Source organism: Panthera pardus, unplaced genomic scaffold (assembly GCF_024362965.1).
Source record: "Panthera pardus isolate Hobbes unplaced genomic scaffold, ASM2436296v1 HiC_scaffold_23, whole genome shotgun sequence".
Lineage (NCBI taxonomy): Eukaryota > Metazoa > Chordata > Mammalia > Carnivora > Felidae > Panthera > Panthera pardus.
In genome coordinates, this window is record NW_026526799.1 from 6,188,002 (window position 1) to 6,213,326 (window position 25,325).

Here is a 25,325-nt window from a genome sequence, read left to right on the forward strand (position 1 = left end):
AGGCTCGGCCCATAAATCCAGCTGACTCAGGAATTGCCTTTGTGCTCAGGACTTCCCAGTAGGGGCTTGTCCCACCGCTCCTGCCGGGTCATGCCCAAGTTCCGCGTTCTCACTGCCGGTTTGGCAATTCTTCTCTGATTTGGAGCCCAGATCCTTCCTGCTGCTTTTAATCCAGGGTCATTTGCTTTATCCCCAAGGATTTAAAAAATGAAGATTAAAATCTTGTCTTCTCGCTCTGTTGGCAAACAGCTCTTCATGTGCTGGACAGGTGTGATTAGGTATGTCTCTGTCACTGCTCAGCTCCTGGAGCCACATTAAGCCGAGATGGGAGGGAGCAGGAAGGTGTTCAGAGATCTTTCTCACTGCTCTCACTTCTGCCAAGGGCCCCTCCTGGGCACGCTGATCCACCTGCCATGTTTGGATTATAAGCTGTTAAAAGACCCAATCGGGGGTTATTAGCCCTTGTGGATAAAGCCACTGCCCTCCCCATGTTTCTCTTGGTTTTGAAAGGTGTTTCATGGGAACACAGGTATAGGGGAGGTTGGTTTCAGGATGAGTCACCTTTGAAAGTGACTCCAGACATGGGAGCTGGAGATCGGGATAAGAGGTTTGGAGCAAGAGAGAAGAAAGAGACCCATTGAACTGTTTAAAGAAAGGAGAACAAATAAATACGCACAATTGTGTGATAAGAAATAAAATTGCAGGTGCACTTGGGTGGTTCAGTTGGGTAAGCGTCTGACTTCAGCTCAGGCCATGATCTTGTGGCTTGTGAGTTTGAGCCCCGCATCGGGCTCTGTGCTGACGGCTCGGAGCCTGGAGCCTGCTTCAGGTTCTGTGTCTCCCTCTCTCTCTGCCCCTCCTCTGCTCGTACTCTCTCTCTCTCTCTCAAAAAATTAACAAGGGGCGCCTGGGTGGCGCAGTCGGTTAAGCGTCCGACTTCAGCCAGGTCACGATCTCACGGTCCGTGAGTTCGAGCCCCGCGTCAGGCTCTGGGCTGATGGCTCAGAGCCTGGAGCCTGTTTCCGATTCTGTGTCTCCCTCTCTCTCTGTCCCTCCCCCGTTCATGCTCTGTCTCTCTCTGTCCCAAAAATAAATAATAATAAAAACGTTGAAAAAAAAAATTAACAAAACATTAAAAAAAAGAAATAAGATTGTAATAAATTCTACTCAAAAAAGGAGAGAGAGAGAGAGAGAGTGGCACGGAAGCTGCTGGAGGCAATCAGAAGGGAGCATCCACCATGGAGAAGGATGCAAAAACATCTGGGAGAGTTGCCCGGGGCAGATCTCCCACCCGAGCCAGACAGAGGGACCCTGGGCTGAAGCAGTGTCTACAGCATGATCTAAGGTTGGGGAACGTGAAAGACTTTGGGGCCTTTATTTCTCTCCTTCCTTTATTCTATTATCACTGGTGGCCCATCTCAAAGTCCTTGAGTGCATCCTGAATGCTCTGCAGCTCCAGAGACCAGCCCACCTTAATCTCCCCTAAAGGGAGTTGGGGGTAGAGGAATGTACCCAGGTCTTCAAACTGTCCCAACCCCAGGCACAGACCAGCCTCACTGCTCATGGCCCCTCCACCAGGTCCCAGATCCCCAAGGCCAGAAACCAACAAGGGAGACAGATCCATAAACGTCACCTGGTGAGACTTACATGATGGTGTGCTAAGAGCAATCTCAAGTTCATTCATTCATTCAATACTTCCTGTGTGCTGCCATATGCCGGCCCTGCTCTAATCTCTGAGGATAGAGTTGAGCCAGACAAAAATCTCTGCCCTTTGGAGCTTACATTTTTTTTTCTTCTGTACTGAGGAATAATTTATGTACAGTGAAATATATTAATCCTAAATGTAAAGCCTGATAACTTTTTAGAATTATATACATCCGAGTACTCACCACCCCCAATCCATAACTGCCTCCCCCTCGCCAACATAACCATTCCCCTGACTTTTTTCACCATCAATGAAATTTGCCTGTCTTTACACAGCAAAGGAAACAATCGACAAAACTAAAAGGCAACCTACAGAATGGGAGAAGATATTTGCAAATGACATACCTGATCAAGGGTTAATATCCAAAATACATAAAGAACTTACGAAACTCAACATCCCAAAAATGAATAATTCAATTAAAAAATGGGCACGCTTGAGGTTCTCTGTCTCCCTCTCTCTCTCCCCCTTCCCTGCCTACTCATGCATGCACACACTCTCTCTCTCTCAAAGATAAACTTAAAAAAAAAAAAAAATGGGCAGAAGACATGAACAGACATTTCTCCAAAGAAGACATGTGGATGACCAACAGACACACGAAAAGATGCTCAACATCACTCATCATCAGGGAAATGCAAATCAAAACCACACTGAGAGGTCACCTCACACCTGTCAGAATAGCTAAAATCAACAACACCACAAACAACAGGTGTTGGCGTGGATGTGGAGAAAGGGGAACCCTCGTGCACTGTTGGTGGGAATGCAAACTGGTGCAGCCACTCTGGAAAACAGTATGGAGGTTCCTCAAAAAATTAAAAATAGAACTACCCTATGATCCAGCAATCACCCTACTGGGTATCTACAAAAATACTAATTCGAAGGGATATATGCACGCGTATGTGTGTGTGTGTGTGTGTGTGTGCATTATTTACAATAGCCAAATTCTGGAAGCAGCCCAAATATCCATCAGTAGATGAATGGATAAAGAAGATATGATATATGTGTGCGTGTGTGTGTGTGTATAATGTGGAATATTATATATATATTTTTTATTTAGCCATAAAAAGAATGAAATCTTGCCATTTGCAACAACATGGGTGGAGCTAGAGTGTTATGCTAGGCAAAATAAGTCAGTCAGAGAAAGACATATACCATGTGATTTCACTCATATGTGGAATTTAAGGAACAAAACAAATGAGCAAAGGGGAACAAAAGAGAGAGAAAGGCAAACGAAGAAACAGATTCTTAACTATAGAGAACAAACTGCTGGTTACGTGAGGGGAGGGGGGTGGGGGATGGGGGAAACGGGATGGGGACTACAGAGGGCACTTGTCGCGATGAGCATGGGGTGATGTATGGGAACCGTTGAATCACTCGCACTGTGTGCTAACAGGAATTTAGATAAAACCTTAGGGGCGCCTGGGTGGCGCAGTCGGTTAAGCGTCCGACTTCAGCCAGGTCACGATCTCACGGTCCGTGAGTTCGAGCCCCGCGTCGGGCTCTGGGCTGATGGCTCGGAGCCTGGAGCCTGTTTCCGATTCTGTGTCTCCCTCTCTCTCTGTCCCTCCCCCGTTCATGCTCTGTCTCTCTCTGTCCCAAAAATAAAATAAACGTTGAAAAAATTAAAAAAGAAAACCTTAAAAAATCTTTGCCTGTCTTCAAAATGTATGTAAATGGAGTCGTAGAGCACGTACTCTGGCTCCTGACTTCTTTCATTTGTTTGTGAGAGCCATCCAGGTTGACTGCATGTGTCAGTAATTACTGAGTTTTTATTTCTGCACAGTATTCCATTGTGTGAAAAATCCGCAACTTGTTTATCTATTCCCTGAGTGATGGGCATTTGAGTTATCTACAGTTTGACATTTTTGTGAATAAAGTTGCTCTGAACATTCTTGTCTTTGGTGGACATTTACGCTCATTTCTCTGGAGTATATCCAGTGGTGAACCTAGAGTATCTGACACTTGGAATGAATTTTTTTTTTTTTTTTTTTTTTTTAGGAAGAGAGCAAGTGGGAATAGGGGAGGGGGCAGAGGAAGAGATAGACAGGGAGAGAGAGAGAGAGAGAGACAGAGAGAGAGAGAGAATCTTAAGCAGGCTTCATGCTCAGCACACAGCTCGATGTGGGGCTCAATCCCACAACCCAGGGATCATGACCTGAGCTGAAATCAAGAGTCAGATGCTCAACCAACTGAGCCACTCAGGTGCCCCATGGAATAGATCCTCTGTAATGCTCCCAGCCCTCGATACAGCAAAATTGCTTTCAGCAATAATAATGAAATTAATAATACTAATAATAATGGCAAGAAAGGAGACAGTGATATTTTATTTTATTGTACTTCATGTACATGTAATCACACTGGCAAAAAAATGAAAAGAAAATATTACCATATCCAAAAAAAGGATTAATACTTTTAAAGTATGTTAACTTTTTAATTATTTATTTTTTATTATGATTATTTTTAAAATTTACATCCAAGTTAGTTAGCATATAGTGCAGTAATGATTTCTGGACTAGAAATCATTGACTCATCCATCCCTTCCTCAATGCCCTCCTCAATGCCCCTTGCCCATTTAGCCCATCCCACCACCCACAGCCCCTCCAGAAACCCTCAGTTTGTTCTCTGTATTCAAGAGTCTCTTGTGTTTTGCCCCAGTTGTTATATTAGTTTTGCTTCCCTTCCCTTATGTTCACCTGTTTTGTATCTTAAGTTCCACATATGAGGAAAGTCATGTGATATTTGTCTCTCTCTTGACTAATTTTGCTTAGCATAATATGCTCTAGTTCCATCCACGCTGTTGCAAATGGCAAGATTTCATTCTTTTTGAGTAATATTCCATTGTGTGTGTGTGTGTGTGTGTGTGTGTGTGTGTGTATATATATATATATATATATATATATATATATATATATATATATCACGTCTTCTTTACCCATTCATCTGTCGATGGACATTTCGGCTCTTTCCTAAAGTGTGTTAACTTTTTAAAAAGAAGACCAAAACTTTTATCAGTTTATACTCTGTTTTACTGTTCTCAATTTTAAACACAAAAATGCCAGTAATCCCATAAAATGAAAGAACTAAAGTACCTTAGGTTCTGCTTCTTTGTCTTTAAAATCATGCTGCTACCCTTATCTCAAATACACAGTCAAGTGCAGGAGTCTGTCATACCATGGGGACTGGAGACAGGAACTGTAATCTGAAAAGGATTGAATGGTTCCAAACCTTTAGGAAAATTATCCTCAAAATGAATGCAGGTACAATGGAATATGACTCAGCCACAAAAAGGAATAAAGTCATCATCCATGTGACAACATGGAGGAACCTGGAAAACTTTGTACCAAGTGAAATCAACCAGACACAAGAGGACCAATCCTGTAGGATTCCTCTTATACCAGGTACCTCGAGTCGACAAGGTCATAGAGACAGACAGTATATGAGAGGTTACCAAGGGACAGGGGGAGGGGAGGTGGGGGGTTAGTGTTTCATGGGTAGAGCTTCCGTTTGGGAAGATGAAAAGATCTGGAGGTGGAGGATGGTGATTGATGGTTGCACAACAGTGTGAATGTAATTAATGTCGCTGAATTGTACATTCAAACACAGTTTTGGTTTTCAATGGCAAATTGTAGATTGCATATATTTGACCACAATCAAAAGAAAAAGTGTCATTAAATAAATACATAAATGCACAAAGCCCATGTGTCTCGGGGGCCAAGTGCATAACCAGACATCCTCTAAATCAACTTCCACAAAGAATGCAATGCTTACAAAAGCATTCATTTACATACTGTGAATATGTTAATTTGAGACCATTTTTAAAACCCAGTGGTGCCGTCAGTGAAGCATCCGGCTTCAGCTCAGGTCATGATCTCATGGTTTTGTGGGTTTGAGCCCCACGTTGGGCTCCACACTGACAGCCTGGAGCCTGCTTGGGATTCTCTCTCTTTCCCTCTCTCTCTGCCCCTCCCCCACGTGTGGTTTCTCCCTCTCTCTCTCTCTCTCTCTCTCTCAAAAATAAACAAACAAATAATGGTAATTATAACAATTGTTTAGAACTTAGACCAAAAAAGATGTGGGGGGGGGGGGCACATTTTATCATCTTTTGGCATTGCTGGTCCTGGTGCACAGATAATAAAAAGCAGATTGACTTTTTTTTTTTTTTAAGTAAACTCCACCCCCAACGTGGAGTTCAAACTCATGATCCTGAGATCAAGAGTCCCATGGTCTACTGACTGAGCCCGCCAGGATCCCCCAAAACAGACTGACTTTTAGTCATTTTCATTACTGTCCTAAATTCTCTACAACAACATACTCCCTTATTGGCCACACACTGACTGAACTGCAGCTACCCCCTCACTTTGGATATATGCCTAGGAGTGGAATTTCGAGACAAAGAGTAGGGGTATGTTTTCTTTTGACTGATTTACTCTCCCCTCAGGCAAGGCATGAGCGCTCCCGATGCTCCACATCCTTGACAGCTTTTCTTATTGCTGATTGCTTCAATTTGAGTCATTCTGATGAGTATTATAGAATCTCATTGAGGTTTTATTTTGCGTTTCCCTGAAGACTAATTGTGTTGAGAGCCCTGTCATATGCTTACAAGCCCTTTAAATAGCCTCTTTTTCAAGACTGTTGCCCACATTTTTGTTTGTTTGGTTTTCCTTTTCTTATTGATTTGAAAGAGATCTTTACATATTAAGGACACAAGTCCTTTGTCTAATGTATATATTGTGAAAGTCTTCTCTTGCTCTTTTACTCTCTTAATGGCATTTTTTGATAAACAGAGGTTTTTATTTTAATGAAGTCCAATTTACCAATTAAAAAAGTGCTTTTTATGTCCTGCTCATAAGATCTTTGCCTGTTTGTGAAGATTCCCTCCTGTGTTTACTTCCAGAAGCTTTATTGGTTTAGTTTTCACATTTAGGTCTGTGGTCCATCTTGAACTAATGTTTATGGCATGAGGAAGGGATCAGAGCTCACTTTTTTTCCCCTTCGGAGTAGGCATAAAAACTTTGTGTTCCCCACAGAATTGCAGAAGCAATTCTATACCATATATGTATGGATCTACCATGAACAATTTTTTTTTTGGTTTTTTTGTTTGTTTGTTTGTTTTTTACCATGAACAATTTTAAAGATACCACTTTCTAGATCCTCAACCTCCCTAGGTCCTCCTTTCTTTATTTTATTTTTTAAACTTTTTTTAACGTTTATTTATTTTTTTTGAGAGACAGAGAGAGACAGAGCACGAGTGGAGGAAAGGCAGAGAGAGAGGGAGATACAGAATCCAAAGCAGGCTCCAGGCTCCGAGCTATCAGCACAGACCCCGATGCGGGGCTCAAACCCACAAACCATGAGATCGTGACCTGAGCCGAAGTCAGACGCTTAACTGACTTAGCCACCAAGGTGTCCCTAGGTCCTCCTTTCTAAAATGAATCTATTTGTGGGGCGCCTGGGTGGCTCAGTCGGTTGGGCGTCCAACTTCGGCTCAGGTCATGATCTCGCGGTCCGTGAGTTCGAGCCCCGCGTCGGGCTCCGTGCCCACAGCTCAGGGCCTGGAGCCTGCTTCGGATTCTGTGTCTCCCTCTCTCTCTGACCCTCCCCCGTTCATGCTCTGTCTCTCTCTGTCTCAAAAATAAATAAACGTTAAAAAAATTTACTTTATTTTTTTATTTTATTTTCATTTTATTTAATGAATGTATTTGCCTCTGTCATCAAACATCAAGCCAGTTTTCCTTTGTCCTCTCACTTACCTTTCCAAGTAGGGTTCACTTTTCACTCCACCCCAGTCTGACCATGGTGCATCATCTAGATGTGTGCAAACCACTGGGGACCTAAATAAACAAAGGGGCAATTAGAACGTGTGCGCTCCTGAGGGAGAGACCCCTTCGAAAAAGCACACTGAACATCAGCCGTAAATATTAAAGGGGAAGCATCTTATTCCATCGAAGGGACAAATTCTAGGTGATGAGGCATCTATTTAGCTTAGAATTAGAATATGGAAGTGAGATGGTTGTCACCAGCCTATGCATTAATACATCTGTTTGAAGTGAAAACTGTATCCAGATTTTCCTTGGACAGATAGTCTAACTGGGTTGACTGGTTTGACAATGAATTCTGGCTTTGCCAATTCGCTTATATGGCAGAACTTTCCCATAAATGAAATCAACCAAATTTGTAACTCTGAGGTTCTGAAGAAAATATATACAACATGCAGGAAACGATATTTTTGCAGCTATTAAAATTATGCTTAGGGGGTGCCTGGGTGGCTCGGTCGGTTAAGCATCCAATTCTTAGTTTCAGCTCAGGTCACGATCTCACAGTTTTGTGAGTTGGAGCCCCGCATCGGGCTCTGCACTGACAGTGTAGAGCCTGCTTGGGATTCTCTGCCTCCCTCTCTCTCTCTCTGCCCCTCCCCACCTCGTGCTGTCTCTGTCTCTCCCAAAATAAACAAAAATAAACTTAAAAAGATTGTGACCAGGGGCGCCTGGGTGGCTCAGTCGGTTAAGCGGCCGACTTCGGCTCGGGTCATGATCTCGCAGTCCGTGAGTTCGAGCCCCGCGTCGGGCTCTGTGCTGACCGCTCAGAGCCTGGAGCCTGTTTCAGATTCTGTGTCTCCCCCTCTCTGACCCTCCCCTGTTCATGCTGTGTCTCTCCCTGTCTCAAAAATAAATAAAACGTTAAAAAAAAAAAGATTGTGACCAAAAATTTAGATGTCAATTTAAAAATATGAGAGTATGTCGTTTTCCAGAATCCTTTTAGGGGGTGCACAAGCACGAAAGTTTGAAGAAACCTGATCTATAGGGCAGTGGTTCTCAACTCCTGGTTACAATTGGAATTACTTGGGGAACTTGAAAGAGGATGATGCCTGGGCTTCACTCCAGGCCAATAAAATCAAAGGAGTTGGGAGTGAGCACTTTTTAAAAGCTCCTTAGGTGATTCAAAGAGCAGCCAGGCTGAGAACCACTGGTTTCCTCCTCCACCCCGCTCTGTTCCACTCAATCTAAACCTTTTCCTCTTCCTCCCCACCCAGCACCCAAGGCTATCTCCCTGACCCACACCCATGTCTAGCTCCAAGACTAGATATTGCCTCTTGGACATTTACATGTCCAAATACAACCCGTCCTAAACCAGGCTTGGCAACAATTTGGATTATGCATCAGTAAAAAATGTGGGGAGGTACACCTCAGAATATGTGTATTAAAAATAAACCACAAATATATGTTAATATGTTAGGCCCACCATTAAATGTCTATAAAATAGAAGTATGAGACTAAAAAGGAATATAAATACAAGTTCTAATATTTTCTCTCCACGTCCTATGGATGACCTCTGTGCTTTTGCACATGCTGCTCCCTTTTCCTAGAATTCCCTTCCCTTGCCTTTCTATGAACCTCCATTTATCCTTCAAGACCCAGTATGTATAACTCCTCTGAGACTCCACCACAGACACTTCCTACCTCCAATGGTGCCCCCAGGAGGCTCTCTATAGGCCTCTGTCTTTTCTCTACAGGCCTCTGTCTTTACACCTGCCATACTATATTAAGGCATGCGAATGTCTCTCTCCCCTGGGGGCTCAGGAAAACATTGAGAGCAGCACCCAGCATAGGACCTGGCTCATGATAGGTTTGCAATAAATGTGTGTTGGATGATAAAGTGAGCAAAGAGGAGGTGGTCAAAATATCTAACCATCAGGGTAGCAGCAAAGGGTGGGGGGGGTGGGGTTGGAGGAGGTGGTGGAAGTGGAGAGGAGGTTCTGGAGGGTCCCCATTAGAAGAGTGTTGACGTTTCAGCGGCTGGTTTGGGGGAAGCCCGGGGTCCAGGTCAGCACTCCGGTTTGGCCACACCACTGCATTCTGGCCGCACTTTAGTGCCAGTGGCAAATTCCCAGAGGCCTGGCTGTCCAAGGACTCAGGGACTATTTAAAATTGTCTGGAGAGCAGTACCTCCATTTAGGCCGCACAGAGAACTCCAGACGCCCCCGTGGGGACAGAGGGGTCGACCCCGTCCAAGATCTCTCCCTTCGTCTCACTGTCTGGAAGGCCAGGCCTGGCCAGGAACCCTGAGGCCACTGACACTCCTCAAAGCACATTGCACGTTGGGGCCTCTGGGGCGCCGGCCTGGGAGACCTCCTCCAGGGGGCCGAGGGTGATGAACAGGGCTCGGCCTGTCTCTGTCCGTCTCGTCTGTCCCGGTGGGGCTGCCACGCACTGGACTCCCCACGGAGAGCAGCCAGCGCAGCTGCGGAGGCAAGGGCAGCGGGAGGACAGAAGCCACGTCCAGCCCTCCCACCCCCAGCCCTGCTCCGCAGGAGGAACCTGCAGAGGTAGTACAGAGCTCACGAAGGGCTTAGCCACCTGCTCACCTCTGGAGCAGGGGCACGGCGCTCCGGCCAGGAGCAGGGCTGGGCCAAGAGCTGCCTTTTCAGCGCGTAGGTGCTCCGCCCCATTGTCTGGCAACATCTGGAGACATCTCCAGTTGTTTCAACTAGGAGCGGAGGGTGCTATCGGCACCTGCATCAAGGATGCTTAGATGCTTTAAAAAAAAAAAAAAAAAAAAAAAAAGCCTGGGTGGCTCAGTCGGTTAAGCGTCTGACTTCCGCTCAAGTCATGATCTTGCAGTACGTGAGTTCAAGCCCCGCGTCGGGCTCTGTGCTGACAGCTCGGAGCCTGGAGCCTGCTTCAGATTCTGTGTCTCCTTCTCTCTCTCTCTCTGCCCCTCCCTTGCTCACTCTCTCTCTCTCTCTCTCTCAGAAATAAACATTAAAAAAAAAATTTTTTTTTTTAAAGGATGCTCGGATGTTGCTCAATATCCTGCAAGGCACAGGACGGCCTCCACCACCGAGAGGCTCCAAATGTCACCCGTGCCAAGGCCGTCCACACCTTCATCCTTCCATCCCTCTCCTGAGGCTGTTCCTCCAACCACCTCCCTGCTCCGCTAAACCAGCTTGTTAAAGCCCTTCACGGCTGACATCACGTCGCCTCCTTTTCCAGATGTGCCATTCTTTAGCCGTGTGACAAACGTGTGACAAACGTAGGCAAGCGGTTGGAACCAGACTTCTCACCTTGTGGAAGACAAACACACGAGCCGAACATCCCTCCCGCGTGGTCAGCCACTGTGAGGAAGTGACACTGTAACACCCAGAGCTCCCAGTTCACAGAGCTGCTGCCGTGACAATGTCTGCTTCCGCCTTGCCCTGGACCCCTGCAATCTGGCTGTGAGTCTTTGGGTCCTGTAGCCACAACAGACTCTGCAGTGATGCGAGCTGACTCCCATGAACCGTGTGCACTGGAAACACGGGGACCCCGTCTTCAGGTGTCCGCGCCTCGTCTACGGAGGGAGGGAGTGGGTGCTGGCAGGGGGTGGGTGCACATATGTGCTGGCCTCTAGACCGTAGGGAACACAGAGGGCCCCGTGGGGCATGCGGAGTGTGAACTGTAATCAGGCAGAGGGTGTGTGGGAGACTCCCCTTGAGCCTATGACTCCGGGCTTGCGCCCCAGGCCTTGGGGAGGCACACTGGAGACTTCCAATGACAGCCCCGCAGGGCTTTCCTCCAAACTTCTTGTTGACAAATTTGCAAGCGTACAGAAAAGTTACAAGAATTAGTACGATGCACACGCATGTACCCTTCACCTGGATCTACCACTTTGGCCCCCTCTCTCTGTACGCATACGTGCACACTACAGCTCAGGTCAAGATCTCACGGTTCGTGGGTTCAAGCCCTGCGTCGGGCTCTGTGCTCACAGCTCACAGCCTGGAGCCTGCTCCCGGATTCTGTGTCTCCCTCTCTCTCTGCTCCCCCTCCCTGCTCATGCTCTGATTCTCTCTCACAAATAAACAAATATTTAAAAAAAAAAAAAAAAAGAAGAAGAAGCCAGGCCAGTCGTCTTGCAGGACGTCCCTCGATCTGGGTCTGTCTGCTGTTTCTGCGTGATTAAATTGACGGTAAGTGTTTTTAGCAGGCGTAGCACGGACGACATGCTGTGTCCTTGTCGGAGCAGCCCTCCAGGCCGAGTGAGTGAGATGTCTAGTTTCCCACTATTGGTGGCCTTACTTTCGATCCCACAAGAGGTCACAGAGGAGAGAACTTTGCAGAAAGGCCTGCATCCTGTCCCTTCCCGGCAGGCCGGCCACACCGGAGACCTCCCCATGGGCGTGGGGCGGTGGTACAGTCTGCGGCTCTAAGGGAATGAAGAAAGAGGATGAGTGGCCAGAACTGCTTCCCGGGGCTCCAAACCGTGCTCCCAGCCCCGTGATTCTGGGGAGGGCGTGGCGCTCGCTCTCAGGGGCCGGGGGGGGGGGGGGGGGGGGCGGGAGGGGGGCAGGCTTTTCAAAGAGCACCAAAGAACAATGCCATCATCCGCCATCCGAGAAGCCACCCCTGGTTATATTTATGACCCTACGACTCGCAAGGGACTTTCCCATTCATCTCCCATGGCATCGGAGAGCACCTGCCACACTGTGTGAAAAGCATCGTGTGGAAAGCCTTAGAGTCATTCAGACCTAACCACCCTGGGAGGCTGCTGGCACACCACTGTGTGGGTGGGAGAATGGAGTCACAGAGTGGTGAAGCCGCTTGCCCAAGTACACCCAGCTGGCAGCTCTCAGGACCCGGCCCCTTTGAACTTCTGGGCCGAGGGGCTAAGCTTCCGGGTGCTGTGCTGTGAGCATGACAGCAGGTGGGAGCGGGAGAGCAGGGACAGACACGAAGGCACCCATTTGCAGACGGAGCCAACAAGGCCCGGACGGGCCGTGTGCACCAGCGAATCTGTGGGACTGGGACCGGCCCCAAGAACTCGTGAGTCCTGGGCTACTGGTGCCCTTGCCGCAACCTCAGGCTGGACGTGGGACCAAGGCCAAAGCTGCCAAAGGTGCTGTGACCATCTGCCCAGAGGGATGGGCACAGGGAAGGGCAATGACAGTGACTGTCTCTGCATAGCTCCCTCTCCTGTGCAGGGACAGCAGAGGCCACCGTGCCTGGAACAGGGACACCCTGACCCCAAACAGGACAATCTGAATCACCTCTGCCCCAAACCACACCACCACCACCCACCCCGCCTCCAGCCCTGCCAGCCCATGTAGCTGCTACGCCCTGTCTCTCCAGCTGGGGAGGGAACCATCCCAATTTGTCATCCCCATCTGTCATCCCCACTGGTCAGGTCACCCACATTTTAGGAGGAAGTGGCTAGCTTCTCTGGCAAACCCCTTTCTGGCCCGACAGACCTGAGCAGCCAGTTTCTTGAACCCTGGTCTCGGGATGAGCCCAGAATTCCAGCCTGTTGGTGGTCACAGGAAGTACCAGGTCAGGATGGGGATGTGGCCTGGAATCATCTGGATGGGGGGCAGGCGAGAGAAGAAAAGCCAGAGGTCAGAGAAGGAAAGGTCTACCTCCTGTGCACTCTGCAAATCCTAGACCGGTCTGCCTATTCCATGAAGCCCACCCTGATCACAGCAGTGCCCACCAGGCTCTCCTCAGCTACACGGGAATGTCCTTGATTCCGCTTTAACTACCGGGACAAGTCACCTTGTGCCTCCTCTCGCATAGTACAAACTAGGGGGTGTCTTTGTGAGGCTATTTGGGCCTGAGGCTGAGCTGTGTATTCAGTAGGTGTTCTGTACATGCTTGATTGCTGAATAAATTAAGCTCATTCATTCATTCACTCATTCAAAAAATCATTAATGAGCAACCGTCTTGAGCCAGGCTGTCTTCTAGGGGCCCTTGCCCCTGGGGATTGACATTCTGGCTTAGGAACAGATAATGTGAGGCCAGTGCTAGGAAGAAAGATCAGTGAATGAATGAATGAAAGTGGAGACTGAGGATAGGAGGAAGTGGAAAGGGGCCCGGAGGAGAGAGCTGCCGTCTTTCTGCCCCAGCTGCAGCGCTCCCATCACCCAGGGAGCATAGACACTCTGCAGAGAACCAGCCTCATCCAAGGTGGGGCAGCCTGCTGGCCTGGCTTATCTTGGTAGCTGGAGAGAAAATGTTCTGGGAGGAGATTTTGTTTTTCTAGGTTTCTGAGAGCCATTCCCCCCCGGCCAGGGGCACCAGCAATAAAACTCCTGGCCATTCGGGGGAAACTGAGAGCTCGGTCCACCACCAAGACCAAGGGGGCAGATGCTCTGGAAAGTGCGGCCGCATCAAAATGCTGCTGAGGGGTCATGCCTACAGGTCAGGGGCAAGGTGGGACTAGAGCCTGCGGAAGAATCTTTTCTTTCTTTCTCTATTTTCCTTCCTCCCTCCTTCCCTTTCTCCCCCTTTCCCGTCCTCTCTCTGTCCCTTCTCTCTCCCCCTCCCTCCCCCAATGTGACCTTCCCAGGCCACTTTGTTTACATCACGCTCCCAGCCCTCTCTCTCCCACTCTCCATTTTCTTTTCCTGCACAGCACCTGTCACCCTCACACATACCGTGTACTTCTCTATTGGTTTGCTTTTGTCAGGCAGCCCCTCCCCCCAGCAATTTCCATGTGGACAACGACTGACCTCCCAGCACCTAGAACAGTGCGTGGAACACAGTTGGTACTCAAAGAATATTCTTCTCCCCTTCCTTCATCCTTCTTCCTCTGCATCCCCACTGCGCTGTGGGAAGGGAAAAGGGTTGTACGTAAGACATATCCCTCGCTTACAGGAGCTCATGGCCCCCCGCCCCAGAAAATGGGTGACTCCAGAGGAAACTTGTGCCCCTACCGACTTCATCTCCAAACTTCCCCAGCCCTTGCCTCCTGCCCTCACGTCTTCCTTTGCTGTGCACTTAGATGTCTTTCTCTGCAGCAGTGGGTGCACGTATCTGCAACCAAATCCTCCTTCTGCCCTGCCCAGAGGAGGCAACCAGCATGGAGTGGTGACATAGGACAGCCCCGAGTTTGAATCTCAACTCAGTTTCATCTGTAGGATGGAGCTCCGTTATCTACCTTGCAAGGGTTCCATTGAGAATTAGAGCACATCTAAAAGGTTTAGGGGCACCTGGGTGGCTCAGTCGGTTGAGCATCCACCTTCGAATCAGGTCTATGATCTCACCGTTCATGAGTTCGAGTCCCACGTCAGGCTCCGTGCTGACAGCTCAGAGCCTGGAGCCTACTTCAGATTCTGTATCTCCCTCTCTCTCTGCCCCTCTCCTGCTTATGCTCTCTCTCTCTCTTTCAAAAATAAATAAACGTTAAAAAAAAAAGATGTCAAAGAACAAGGATATGAGAAGATGTTTACAAAATATTAAGTGAATAAAGCAGCTATATGTCAATATTACAGTATGAATCTCTCCCTCTTTCTCTCATATTGGTGCTGCCTCTAGTGGAGGAATTACAGGTGGTTCTCTTGTTTTTTTCTTTGTGTTTTCTGTACTTTTTTTTTGAATTTTGTTAATATTTATTTATTTTTGAGAGACAGAGGCAAAGCGTGAGTAGGTGAGGGGTGAAGAGAGAGGGAGACACAGAACCTGAAGCAGGCTCCAGGCTCTGAGCCATCAGCACAGAGCCCGATGCAGGGCTCCAACTCACGAGCCGTGAGATCATGACCTGAGCTGAAGTCACGCGCTCAACCGATTGAGCCACCCAGGCGCCCCATGTGCTTTCCGTATTTTCTAAAATCTCTACAGTATACTTGTGTTACCTTTTTAAAGAAAAATTAGAAAATCACATTTTGACAAAATATGGACAAAGCATAGGTTTGACTTAAATTCTATGGTTTACTCATGTCAAGATCACACACATTGACCAACAGACCATTCCCGATCAAGCTTAACGAACTTGTGAAAAACTTAACTGTTCTGATCATCTTTTACATATGTTTTCTTAATACCCTTTTTTTCCTTTTTTTATTACAAAATTGTTTTAAGTTTATCAATTTTTGAGAGAGAGACAGAGCGCGAGCAGAGGAGGAGCAGAGAGAGAGGGAGACACAGAATCTGAGCTGTCAGCACAGAGCCCAACACGGGGCTCGAATGCACAAACTTTGAGATCATGACCTGAAGCCAAAGTCTGACTCTTAACCAACTGAGCCACCCAGGCGCCCCATGCCCCCCCCCCTTTTTTTTTCAGGAATAATTTTAGACTTACAGAAAAGCTGCAAAGATAGTACAGAGTTCCCCTATACCAGGAACGCAGTTTCCCCTGCCAACGTCTTAACTACCCAGAGTACATCCGTCACAACCACGAAACCCACATGGGCCCAGTGCTATCAACTAAACTTCAGACTCTCTGAGGATTTCCCCATTTTTTCCATTAACGTCCTCTCTCTGTTCCAGGATACTATGCGTGGTACCACACGCTCAGCACTGAGTTGTCACCGCTCTCCAGGCTTCTGTGGTGTAGGCCGGTTCTTAGACTGTCCTGGTTTTTCATGGACCCTACATGACTTTCGTGACCAGAAAAAAAAAAAGGGACGGTGGGTGATGGCGGTGATCACGATCACTATCTAGGAATTCCTCTCTTGTTTCTCTTGGGGGCGGGGGGGAGGCAGATAATCCGGCTTTTTCTGTCTCGGGTCCCAGGACCAAAAGGGGAAAGGCACGCTGCGCGGTACCGATGGGATGCGCAGAGGTCGGGGCTCCTGGGCCCCTGCCCACCGCCCCCCGCCCCCGCCCCCTGCCGCTGTGCCCCGGTCCCGACGCGGGGAGCTGCGGGGGCTCCTGGGGGCAGGCGAGCCCCGAGCCCGAGGCTCCCCTTGCCGGTTGGGCGAGCGCGCGGCGGCACCCGGGTCAGCTGTTCCGCCACCCCACGCGGCCGCCCCGCCCCGCCCCTGCCCGGGTCTTATAAGCCTCTCCCTCCGCCTCCCGACGGCCGAACTGCCCGCTGCCCTCCCGGCCAGGCGCCCCCTGCAGCATGATCTGGAACACCAATCTGCGCTGGCGGCTGCCGGTCACCTGCCTGCTCCTGCAGGTGGCCCTGGTGGTCCTCTTCGGCGTGTTCGTGCGCTACGACCTCAATGCCGACCCCCACTGGATCGGCAGTCAGCGGAATGAGAACACCACCAGCGACATGGAGAACGAATTCTACTACCGCTACCCGAGTAAGGTCCGGCCACCCCGCAGGCCCCGCAGAGGCGGACGGGCAGGTCCCCCACCCTGCTCAGAGCCCTGCCTGCCGCACCTGTGCAGCCTGCTGCTCGGGAACAGGGGGCGGGGTCCTAGAGGAGGAGAAGCTGCCCGCAGCCCGCTGGCCCTCCCCACGCAGCCTCCCCACGCGGCACCTGCCGGTATCTGGAGGGCACGCTTGACAAATGGCCACATGTGCACCAACTCTTCCCTGTGTTGAAGCCATAGGGAAAGCTCGCCAGGGTGAGCTCACTCCAGGTGCCATCAGAGGCCCCCAACCTCCCCATCAGAGAGCCTTACTTGTCCTTGAAAGACCTTAGTCCCATCTCAGTCACCAACCAGGGGGTGACCCTGGCTCCCTTGTCCAGCTGTGCCCGTACTGGCCACTTCAGGAGGTAGGTGTCCGATGTCAAGGGCTGCAGGGATGGCTCACTGACTTGCCAGTCCTGCTATGGGGAGAAGCATATGGGACCCAGGCACCTAACCCTCATCTGGCCTGGAAGGGAAGAAAGAACAGCCCTCATTCTCTGGTATCTGCAGTGCCGGGGTTAAGAGCATGCCCTTGGAATCACCAGACCTCACTGCTATCATGGTTCTGCCATTAACCAGGGGGATAAGCCTTAGGAAAACATCAACCTCCCTGAAACTCCGTCACATCTGTCCAGCCACATCTGTCCAGCGGGGGATAATAATAGCACCTGGCGTGCAGGCATGGGGTGAAGCTGGGGTGAGACAGGGCACAGGAAGTTCTGGCACAGTGCTGGGCTGGGCATGGAACCCGCACTTCCTAATGAAGCAATTACTGGAGGTGCACAAAACACAGATGCCCTAGGACTCAGGAGCTGGAAGAACTGGTCCAAGGTCACTCAGGTTGGCCCAACCTCCAGACCCCTCAGCCCAAGGCTCTTCCCATGCCCTTGCGTTTTCTGATTTTGGACACCATCTACCAGCAGCCAATGACAATCATTCCAACGGTTGGTGCGCACAGAGTCATGGACTGTTAGTTTCCGCGGGGGACCGTAAAGCTCACGTGCAACAGCCACCTAGGCCGGCTGGCGTTCCCTCCATGGCTTGAAAACCCTCAGCGATGGGAGCCTTTGCTTCCAGAAATAACATTTCACTTAGCTCCAAATAAATAACTGCATACATTGAGGATGACAGCCTGCATGAAAAAAGACAAGAGTGGGGGGGCGGGGGTGCCAACTCAGTGGGAGCCGGCCATATTAAATGGCTGCCAGAAAGCGAATGCCATCACAGGTTACATTAATAGAAATACGGCGCTTAGCAGAAGGGAGGTTATGGAAGAGGAGTGTGCCCTGTGCTGGTCGAAACCACAGCCTCTACTGGGCTCCACTCAGAGTTGTATTTTAAGAGACCATGACAGCTGTGGCCTTAGAATTAAGACTCCAGATCCACTCTTCACTGCCCACCTTTACTCTCCTTGGACAGATCTGGCAAACGGAGAGGCAGGACAGCTTGAGACCATCCTTTGCCTGTTCTACTTCACTCTGGCTCTTGCTTATCTCTCGGCCATAACCAGCCCTTCAGCAAAGCACAGGGGACAAGTTCTCCCATGGGCGTTTCATAGGTCCTTGAGGGGTCCCAGACAGTGGAAGGTCTCAAAGCCCTAAAATAGGAGCTACAGAGCCTCCCCAGAGAGGGTTGCGGTCCTCACATCTCCCCAGCTCCTATCCCCACTCCATCCACACCCACCTTCCATGCCCCACCGTCATCGATTCACCCAACAACCATTTATCCATAGGGTGGCCACGTAATTTGTCAACCAGTGACACTTTTGAGAGTGAGGGAGTGGAGAGGTTGCGCTCATAGTAATTCACCAGACCAGAGACGTAAACCACAACCGTCCCAACAGACCAAGACTCAAGGCCGTTGTGGATGAACAAGTTGCATATCCTTGCTTTCTGACCCCGAAGGGCTCCCAGACTCATGGAGGGCACCCCAGAGCCTTGTCCTCAGTGATGTCAGGCTCTCAGGGCAGAAGAGATCTGAGACAGCTTCCTGGAAGGTGGTGGGATGGTGAGGAGGGGGTGAGGCAGGGCAGGTACGCCAGGAGCAGGTGAGTGGTGCAGAGTAGCCCAGCGGTAGGGTTTGTGAAAGGGTAGGAGGGAAGCTGCTAAGGGGGATGAGACAGCCCCAGCCACCAAGGAGGGCTTGAGTTTCTCCTGCTAGTTCCCCTTGGCCATCAACAGGAAGTGACAGAGAGGAGAGGAGTAGAGGGAGAGATGGCCGGCCTCCGGACTCCAGTCACGACAGCTCAAGCCACCAGACATGCGTTCTCTCCTTTGACCTGCCCCCCCCCCCAGCCCTGCCAGGAAGGCGCTGTTGGGACTCCCATGTTGTAGACAAGGAAACTAAGACCAGAGAGGGGGGTGACTAGGAAACCAGAGGGCCAGGGCAGGAGCCCTGGACATCCAGGCCCGTGCTCCTGGACCACTCCCCTTCCTTCAGGTTCACCTTTCCCTTTTCCCCCTGCCCAGCCCTTCTCAGGTCCACTGGGTCATGGTGGCTGTGGTTCGGAGTTAGAGGGCACGTGGCCTCCTGGTTCAGGTGGGACCCCAGTGTGGCAGTTCCCAGGGGGCAGAGGATGAGGGCACACCCTTGTGGTACCTTCTGGGTTGTTGGCTCCAAGCTGTCAACATAATGGGCCTCATTCAGGCCCAGGGGATTAGTGGAGCCTGCTGGGCATCTCGGGTTTCCAGCGGAGTCCAGATCCAGCCGGCTCAGGCTGGGGCTCAGGAGGGCCCAAGGGCTGCTCCCCACACACAGGCCCCTCGGCAGGCAGCAGGCACAGAGCCAGCTGGAGGCTTGCCCCAGCAGCGCCCTCGGAGGCCAGCGCTACAGGCACCTGCTGCTGAACACGAAACTTCCCCGTGGGCTGGTGCTCTGGGGCCCGAGAGGCCGTTGGCAGGGTCTGGGGGAGGTTAGCCCCTGGGAGTGATCAGAGCCTGGGTTCCTGAAGCTTCCCGGGAAGACTGAAGGGGGAGCAGGACACATGTTCAGAGATTTGGCCAAGGAATAGTTTCAACTATTAGAGCATTTAAATTCCTCTGTTCTCTCCCCACTTACAAGTGCTTTTCACACGCTCTGTCAGGCAGGGCATTTCTGTCCCTCTTGTGGTGTAGCAAGTGGACGGTAGACATTTGCCCAACACTTTCGGGGGTGGCGTCCGTGACCCAGCAGGGACCAGCTGAGCCCTCCCACCAGCAGCCCAGCTGCTTTCCTGGGCCTCTGCCCCATTGCCAGGAAACCGTGCAGTGATGGGGTGGTTCTGTGGTCAGCTCTGAGGCGTGGGAGAGGTGGGCACGGAGACTTGGGCAAGTGAGGGACTGGCCAGGAGGTCTCAAAGAAAAGTCTAGGCTAGACTGGCCTACGGTGAATGGGAAAAGGGCGGCCCCAGGTTGCACCAGGCGGGGCACCACCCTTTCTGTGCTGGTGCAGCAGAGCGGAAGAAGCCGCTGAGGCCCAGAGGCGAGGGGAACTCTGGCCTCAGATTTCAGAGATTTCAGGGACTAGGCCAGCTTCTCAGGGGGAGGGGGGCGGGACCCATCCCGGGGGTGAGGAAGAGTGAGCTAGGAGCGGGGGGGGGGGGGGGGGGGGGGGGGGGGGGGGGGGGGGGGGGGGGGGGGGGGGGGGGGGAAGAAGGGGAGAGTGGGGTACTGCTGCCCCCTTGTGGCAGCTCTTGTGGCTGGCACGCCAGCTGGAGTCTTCAGCTGAGAGACCAGACTCTGGGCCAGCAAGACTGCTTGTGTCACCCCATGCTGGGGAAAGAGGGGGGAAGGGCAGGTATCTCTCCAACTTCCACTGTCCCACAGCAAGTTGCCAACCCAGTGCAAAAACACCTGGACAATCTTGAAGGAGACAAAGAGAAATTGTAGCTGATATTACCCATCAGTTGCTAAAGAGCCAGGCCTGTGCCCAGGATTGGATGAAGTCATTAAATGTGCAGCGTAAACCTCTGGGGTGAACACCACCTGAGCCCCTGTATTACCCTTCCCCCCCCCCCCCCCCCATTTTACAGAAAAAGAAACTGCAGATCATAGGGATTATGTCCTTCCTGAAGGTCACACGATTGGGACTTTCAAACCATTACTGGTAAAAGCGTTTTAGGAACTAGCACCAAACTTTATGAAACGTAAACTATTCAACTGTTTTATGTCTGGATTCTAAATTAGGACCAGTTTGGGAGATAAAGAGAAAGGGAGCAAGAGAATGAATGGGGAGGTGCCCAAGGAGAGGAGAAGGTGGCGTCCGTGTGCCTGAGGTGGGGGGAGAAGAAAGAGACACCAAGAAAGAGAAGGTCAAAGAGAGAGGTTGGGACACCGGAGGAGTCACAGAGGACAGAGAACTGGCGAGAGGGGGCAGGCAGGGATGATGCACGGAGAAGGGGAGGGCCTCAGGGAGAATGAAGGCAGCCCCGAAATTGCAGTACCCCCCAGGAGGGCCCCCCCCATACCCCACCCCCTGTCCCTGCCCACAGGGTTCCTTTCTGCCACCAAACTGCCTCTTCTGAAAAGGCCCCCACCCTCTGTGACGCTGCCTCTTCCCAGGGATTCCTCCCACCCCCCGCCAGCCAGCGCCTTCCCTGTCCCGTCTGCTAGCCTCAAAGGCAGGCCAGTTCTCAGCTTCTGTCTCCCCCTCATCGTGCCCACATTCTGACTCACATTTCCATCTGCGGGCCTGCCCAGTCTCACATCCCCGCTCCCACCCCACACAGCCAGGCTCCGTTCCTCCCAGCTGCCCTGTCGACCCTCACGATCCACCACCCCCCCCCCCCCCCCCACATCCCCGTGGTCATCTTCAACTCCAAGGACACCAGACCCAGCCCCTCCCTCCCACTCCACAACTGCCTCCGATCCCCTGTGTCTTCCAGCAGAAGCCCTGCCCTCCTGCCAGCTCCCCTCCCAGCTGCTGCGAGTGTCCCCTCCCTCTTTCACACCTCTCCTCCGGTCTGCCACCCATCCGTTCTCCCCAAGAATAACCATAATGCCACGTATGGCGCTTCACGCGCATTAGCTCAGATTCCCCCACGACAGTTGGAAACGTGATAAAGGAAACGTGATAAACCATGAAATGCGATAATGCACGCAATCAGCTGCACACATCGTGAAACCGACACCAAGCTGCTGTTTGTTCGCGCAAATTCGCACAGGTCTCCAGGCAGGAGCTCAGAGCGCCATGCTGGGGTGAGACCCACAGCTCTCTTATATCAGCTTGCACGCCCCCTGCCCCGGGGCCTGCGGCCGTGCAGAACCTCCTCCCTCAGCCGCTAGCCAAGGGGGCTGTGGCCGTGGCCTGGGCCACAGGAAGGCCTGCGGGGGAGGGGGGGGGGCTCCCCAGACAGGGTCAGAGGTACTGGGGACCAGCAGAGTGAACAAAACCTACCGGGAGGTTTACAGTCGAGTGGGCTAGACAAACACACCGTTCTGCAAACTGTAATAAGAACCAGAAAGGAAAGAAGAGGGAGAGAACCCACCTCAAACCGGGTGGTCTGGAAAGCCTCTGTGATGAGGCAACATTTCGTTGAGATCTGCAGGAAGAGGTTCTGGCCGTTTTGTGGGAACAGCATCCCAGGGGGAGGGAAGGACACAGGCAGAGACCCCCGGAGTAGCACTGAGGAACATGGAGGCAGGTGCAGCTGACACGTGGGGGGAGGGGGGAGGAATGAGGAAGGAATGAAGGGGGCAGGCCAGTGGGCCCTGCAGGTCCCCCCCACAGCCTTTGTTTTTTAACGTTTTACTTGGGAATAATTTCAATTTATAAAAAGTTGCTAAAACAGAAACAGCACAAAGAACACTGTATACTTTTAACTCCGATTCAGCTCCCTGCTCCTCCTCTCCCTCTCTGCACAGAGACGCAAACACATACACTCTTTTCTTCTCCGAATCTTCTGAGGGTGGGTCAGACACATCATGGCCCTGTCACCCTAAAGATTCCCGGGATGTTTCCCGAGAATGGGGGTATTCTCTGCAACCACAGTAATCAATTTCATAAGTGTACATTGTGCAATACCTTAATATACAGTTTCTATCGAATTTTGTCAATCTAATTTTCTAATTAGTCTCTAACTTTCTCAATAACAACCTCTATAGCTCTCCTCCCACTCGCCCCCATCACTGCCTGCCCCCCTGCCCCCGCCAGGCAAATCCAGGATCCAGTCCTGAGTTAGGTATTGAATGCAGTAGACCTATGTCTCTTTATCCTTTTTTAACCTGGAACATTCCTGCGGCCTTTCTTTGTCTTTTATGACGTTGATATTGCTCAGGACTCCAGCCTCACCCCCGTTTCTAACAGCATGTTACTCATTTTCTGTTTGTCTGATGCTTCCTCACGAGTAGAATGGGATTATGCCTTCTGGGCTGGAATACCATACCGGTGATGTGTCTCCTTCAGGGTATCACATCTGAAGGCGTGTGCTATCCATCTGTCCCTTATTGGCGATGTTAATTTTGATCATTCAGTGAAGACCTTGCCCTGTTTCTCCACTTCGTAATTACTGGGTTTTGTTTGGTTGGTTTTTTTTTTCTACCTTGTAACTTGTAAGCAGTCCATGGGGAGACTCTTGAAGACAATGCAAATGTTCTGCTCTTCATCAAAATTTCTCCCTGGATTTAGCACCCACTGATGGAATCTTTACTGTGAAAATCACGATTTTCCAACTTCAGCACTCATTCTACATTTAACCGTCTGGCCCTCGGCATTCTGGTACAAGCAAGAGCCCTCCTCACGATCTCATTTACTTCCGACTTTGAGTTACTGTTTTTGTAATGGTTTTAATTCATTACAGTACCTAATTATTTTGATGCTCAAACTGCCCGATTTGGCCACCAGGAACCCTTCAGTCTGGCTCCTCTGTGTCCTGTGACACCTATAATTCCTTTTAGCGTCTTATTTTTTGTGACTATCTTTGCTTCCCTTCTGTCCTTTTCTGGGAATCTAGAATCAGGCAACGTTAGCCCTGGAAGGACAGTTAAGATCATTCTAATCCATCCTTTGGTTCTATGGAGAAAACTGAGGCTGAAGGGAAGTGGCTTGTCAGGACCACACTGTGAGCTGATGAGAGTTGGTTCAGAATTCAGAATTAGCCTATGCCTAAGTAACAATAATAAAGCAACAATAAATAATGACACTTGTCCATTTTGAGCACCTATCATGGGACCGACACTGTTAGGTACTTTACATACATATCCGCATTTAATCTCTGCAGCATTTGTGACTAAGCATTCCAGAAGGCGCTGAGACCCAAGTGTGTTACCTGACTCTCCAGAGTCATCTGTCTACCAGATGGAGGAAACGGGTCCAAATTCAGGTCTCAGTGATTCAGGAAAGGGTACTTGCTGGAGGTGGAGGTGGGAGGAGACCTTCACGGGAGTGATCAGCTCATGTGCTTCACCAGTCAAGATGAGACTAACTTCTCCGTACTAAAGTGATGGCGTTGAGGGGGCAGAGCGCAGAAAGTCTGGGTTCTGGACCCTAGATTCTACGTGTAATCCACAGCCTGGCCCCCATTTCAAATGCCCAGCTGCCCACCTCCACCCAGGGTGTGGATGGAAAAAGGAAGCTGCCATCTCCTGAGGGGACACCCAGGCCTTCCTTGGCCTTAGAACGAGTGGTCTCAAGTGGGAGGCTCATCCTGGTTTCTCCCCAGCCCAGCCCCCTCCAGAGGTTCTTAGGACAAAACGGGGGTGGGGGGTGGGTGGGGTTAGCGGCTGTTCTATGCACAGGAAGGTCATTCATTACTGCCCCTGGCCCCAGGATCCGGATGCAGACATGGGAGGAGGGGGCTTGGAAGGCTACTGGGTGGCCAGTGGCCCGGAAGACACAGGTTCTGCGCGGGGCTTTGCTGGCCCAGACCCAGGGCTAGGGCGGGCTAAGCGACCGAGCCCCCCGGCTGCACTCTCCCCGCAGGCTTCCAGGACGTGCACGTGATGATCTTCGTGGGCTTCGGCTTCCTCATGACCTTCCTGCAGCGCTACGGTTACAGCTCGGTGGGCTTCAATTTCCTGCTGGCGGCCTTTGGCATCCAGTGGGCGCTGCTCATGCAAGGCTGGTTCCACTCCTACAAGGAAGGCTACATCCACTTGGGCGTGGAGAAGTGAGCGCGGGGCGGGCCCGGAGGGCAAGGGGCGGGGCCGGGGCGGGCTCTGCAGGGATGGGGGCGGGCCCCGGGGGCTGGGGGCGGGGCCCTGGGAAAGGGGGCGGGCCCGGAGGCGGGGCCCGGGGTGAGGGGCTGGCCCGGGGGCGGGGATCACCGGGCGAGAGGGCGGGTATGCAAAAGAACATTCGTCAGCCCGCGGGAAGGCCAAATCCACAGAAAGGGTTCAGAGGCAAATGGCCATAAAACTACGTTTAACGTGCAAGCCCCTGCTGTCACATATAGGGCACCAACCGGGGATCATAGGCCAGGTGTCTGAAACTTAAAACATGCCAAATACTTGCAAGATGATTAATTCACTGAAGCCAGTTAATGAATCCACGACTTTAGAGAAACTGGAAAAATAGTTGACTAGATAGAACATGGTCGGAGCCAAGAAATTAGTCTTTTGTATAAAATCTTTGACAAGAAAGTCTCACTCCCAAAG

At 50.9% G+C, this 25,325-nt stretch overlaps 1 protein-coding gene and 1 long non-coding RNA gene across 6 annotated transcripts in view; one reads left to right on the forward strand and one right to left on the reverse strand.

The window, feature by feature from the left end:
• On the reverse strand, positions 1 to 23,776 carry LOC109273431 (uncharacterized). 3 transcript variants are annotated; one of them, XR_008416894.1, is made up of 6 exons: positions 23,117 to 23,776; positions 14,106 to 14,271; positions 12,924 to 13,031; positions 7,453 to 7,533; positions 4,792 to 4,901; positions 1 to 429 (listed from the first exon to the last, which is right to left on the reverse strand). It is a non-coding gene; the product is annotated as an uncharacterized LOC109273431 (long non-coding RNA). The 3 variants fall into 3 exon arrangements; XR_008416892.1 differs by lacking the exon at positions 23,117 to 23,776 and adding an exon at positions 15,942 to 16,372; XR_008416893.1 differs by lacking the exon at positions 23,117 to 23,776 and adding an exon at positions 15,942 to 16,372 and having other exon boundaries at positions 14,106 to 14,276.
• The window catches only part of RHCG (Rh family C glycoprotein), a 23,333-nt gene continuing 14,458 nt past the window's right edge, over positions 16,451 to 25,325 (forward strand). For all 3 annotated transcript variants that reach the window (XM_019460241.2, XM_053888676.1, XM_053888677.1), the window contains exons 1-2: positions 16,451 to 16,700; positions 24,652 to 24,838. In XM_019460241.2, coding sequence (XP_019315786.1) covers positions 16,514 to 16,700; positions 24,652 to 24,838 — 374 coding nt within the window. In that variant the 5' untranslated portion in view covers positions 16,451 to 16,513. The remainder of the gene's footprint in view (positions 16,701 to 24,651; positions 24,839 to 25,325) is intronic.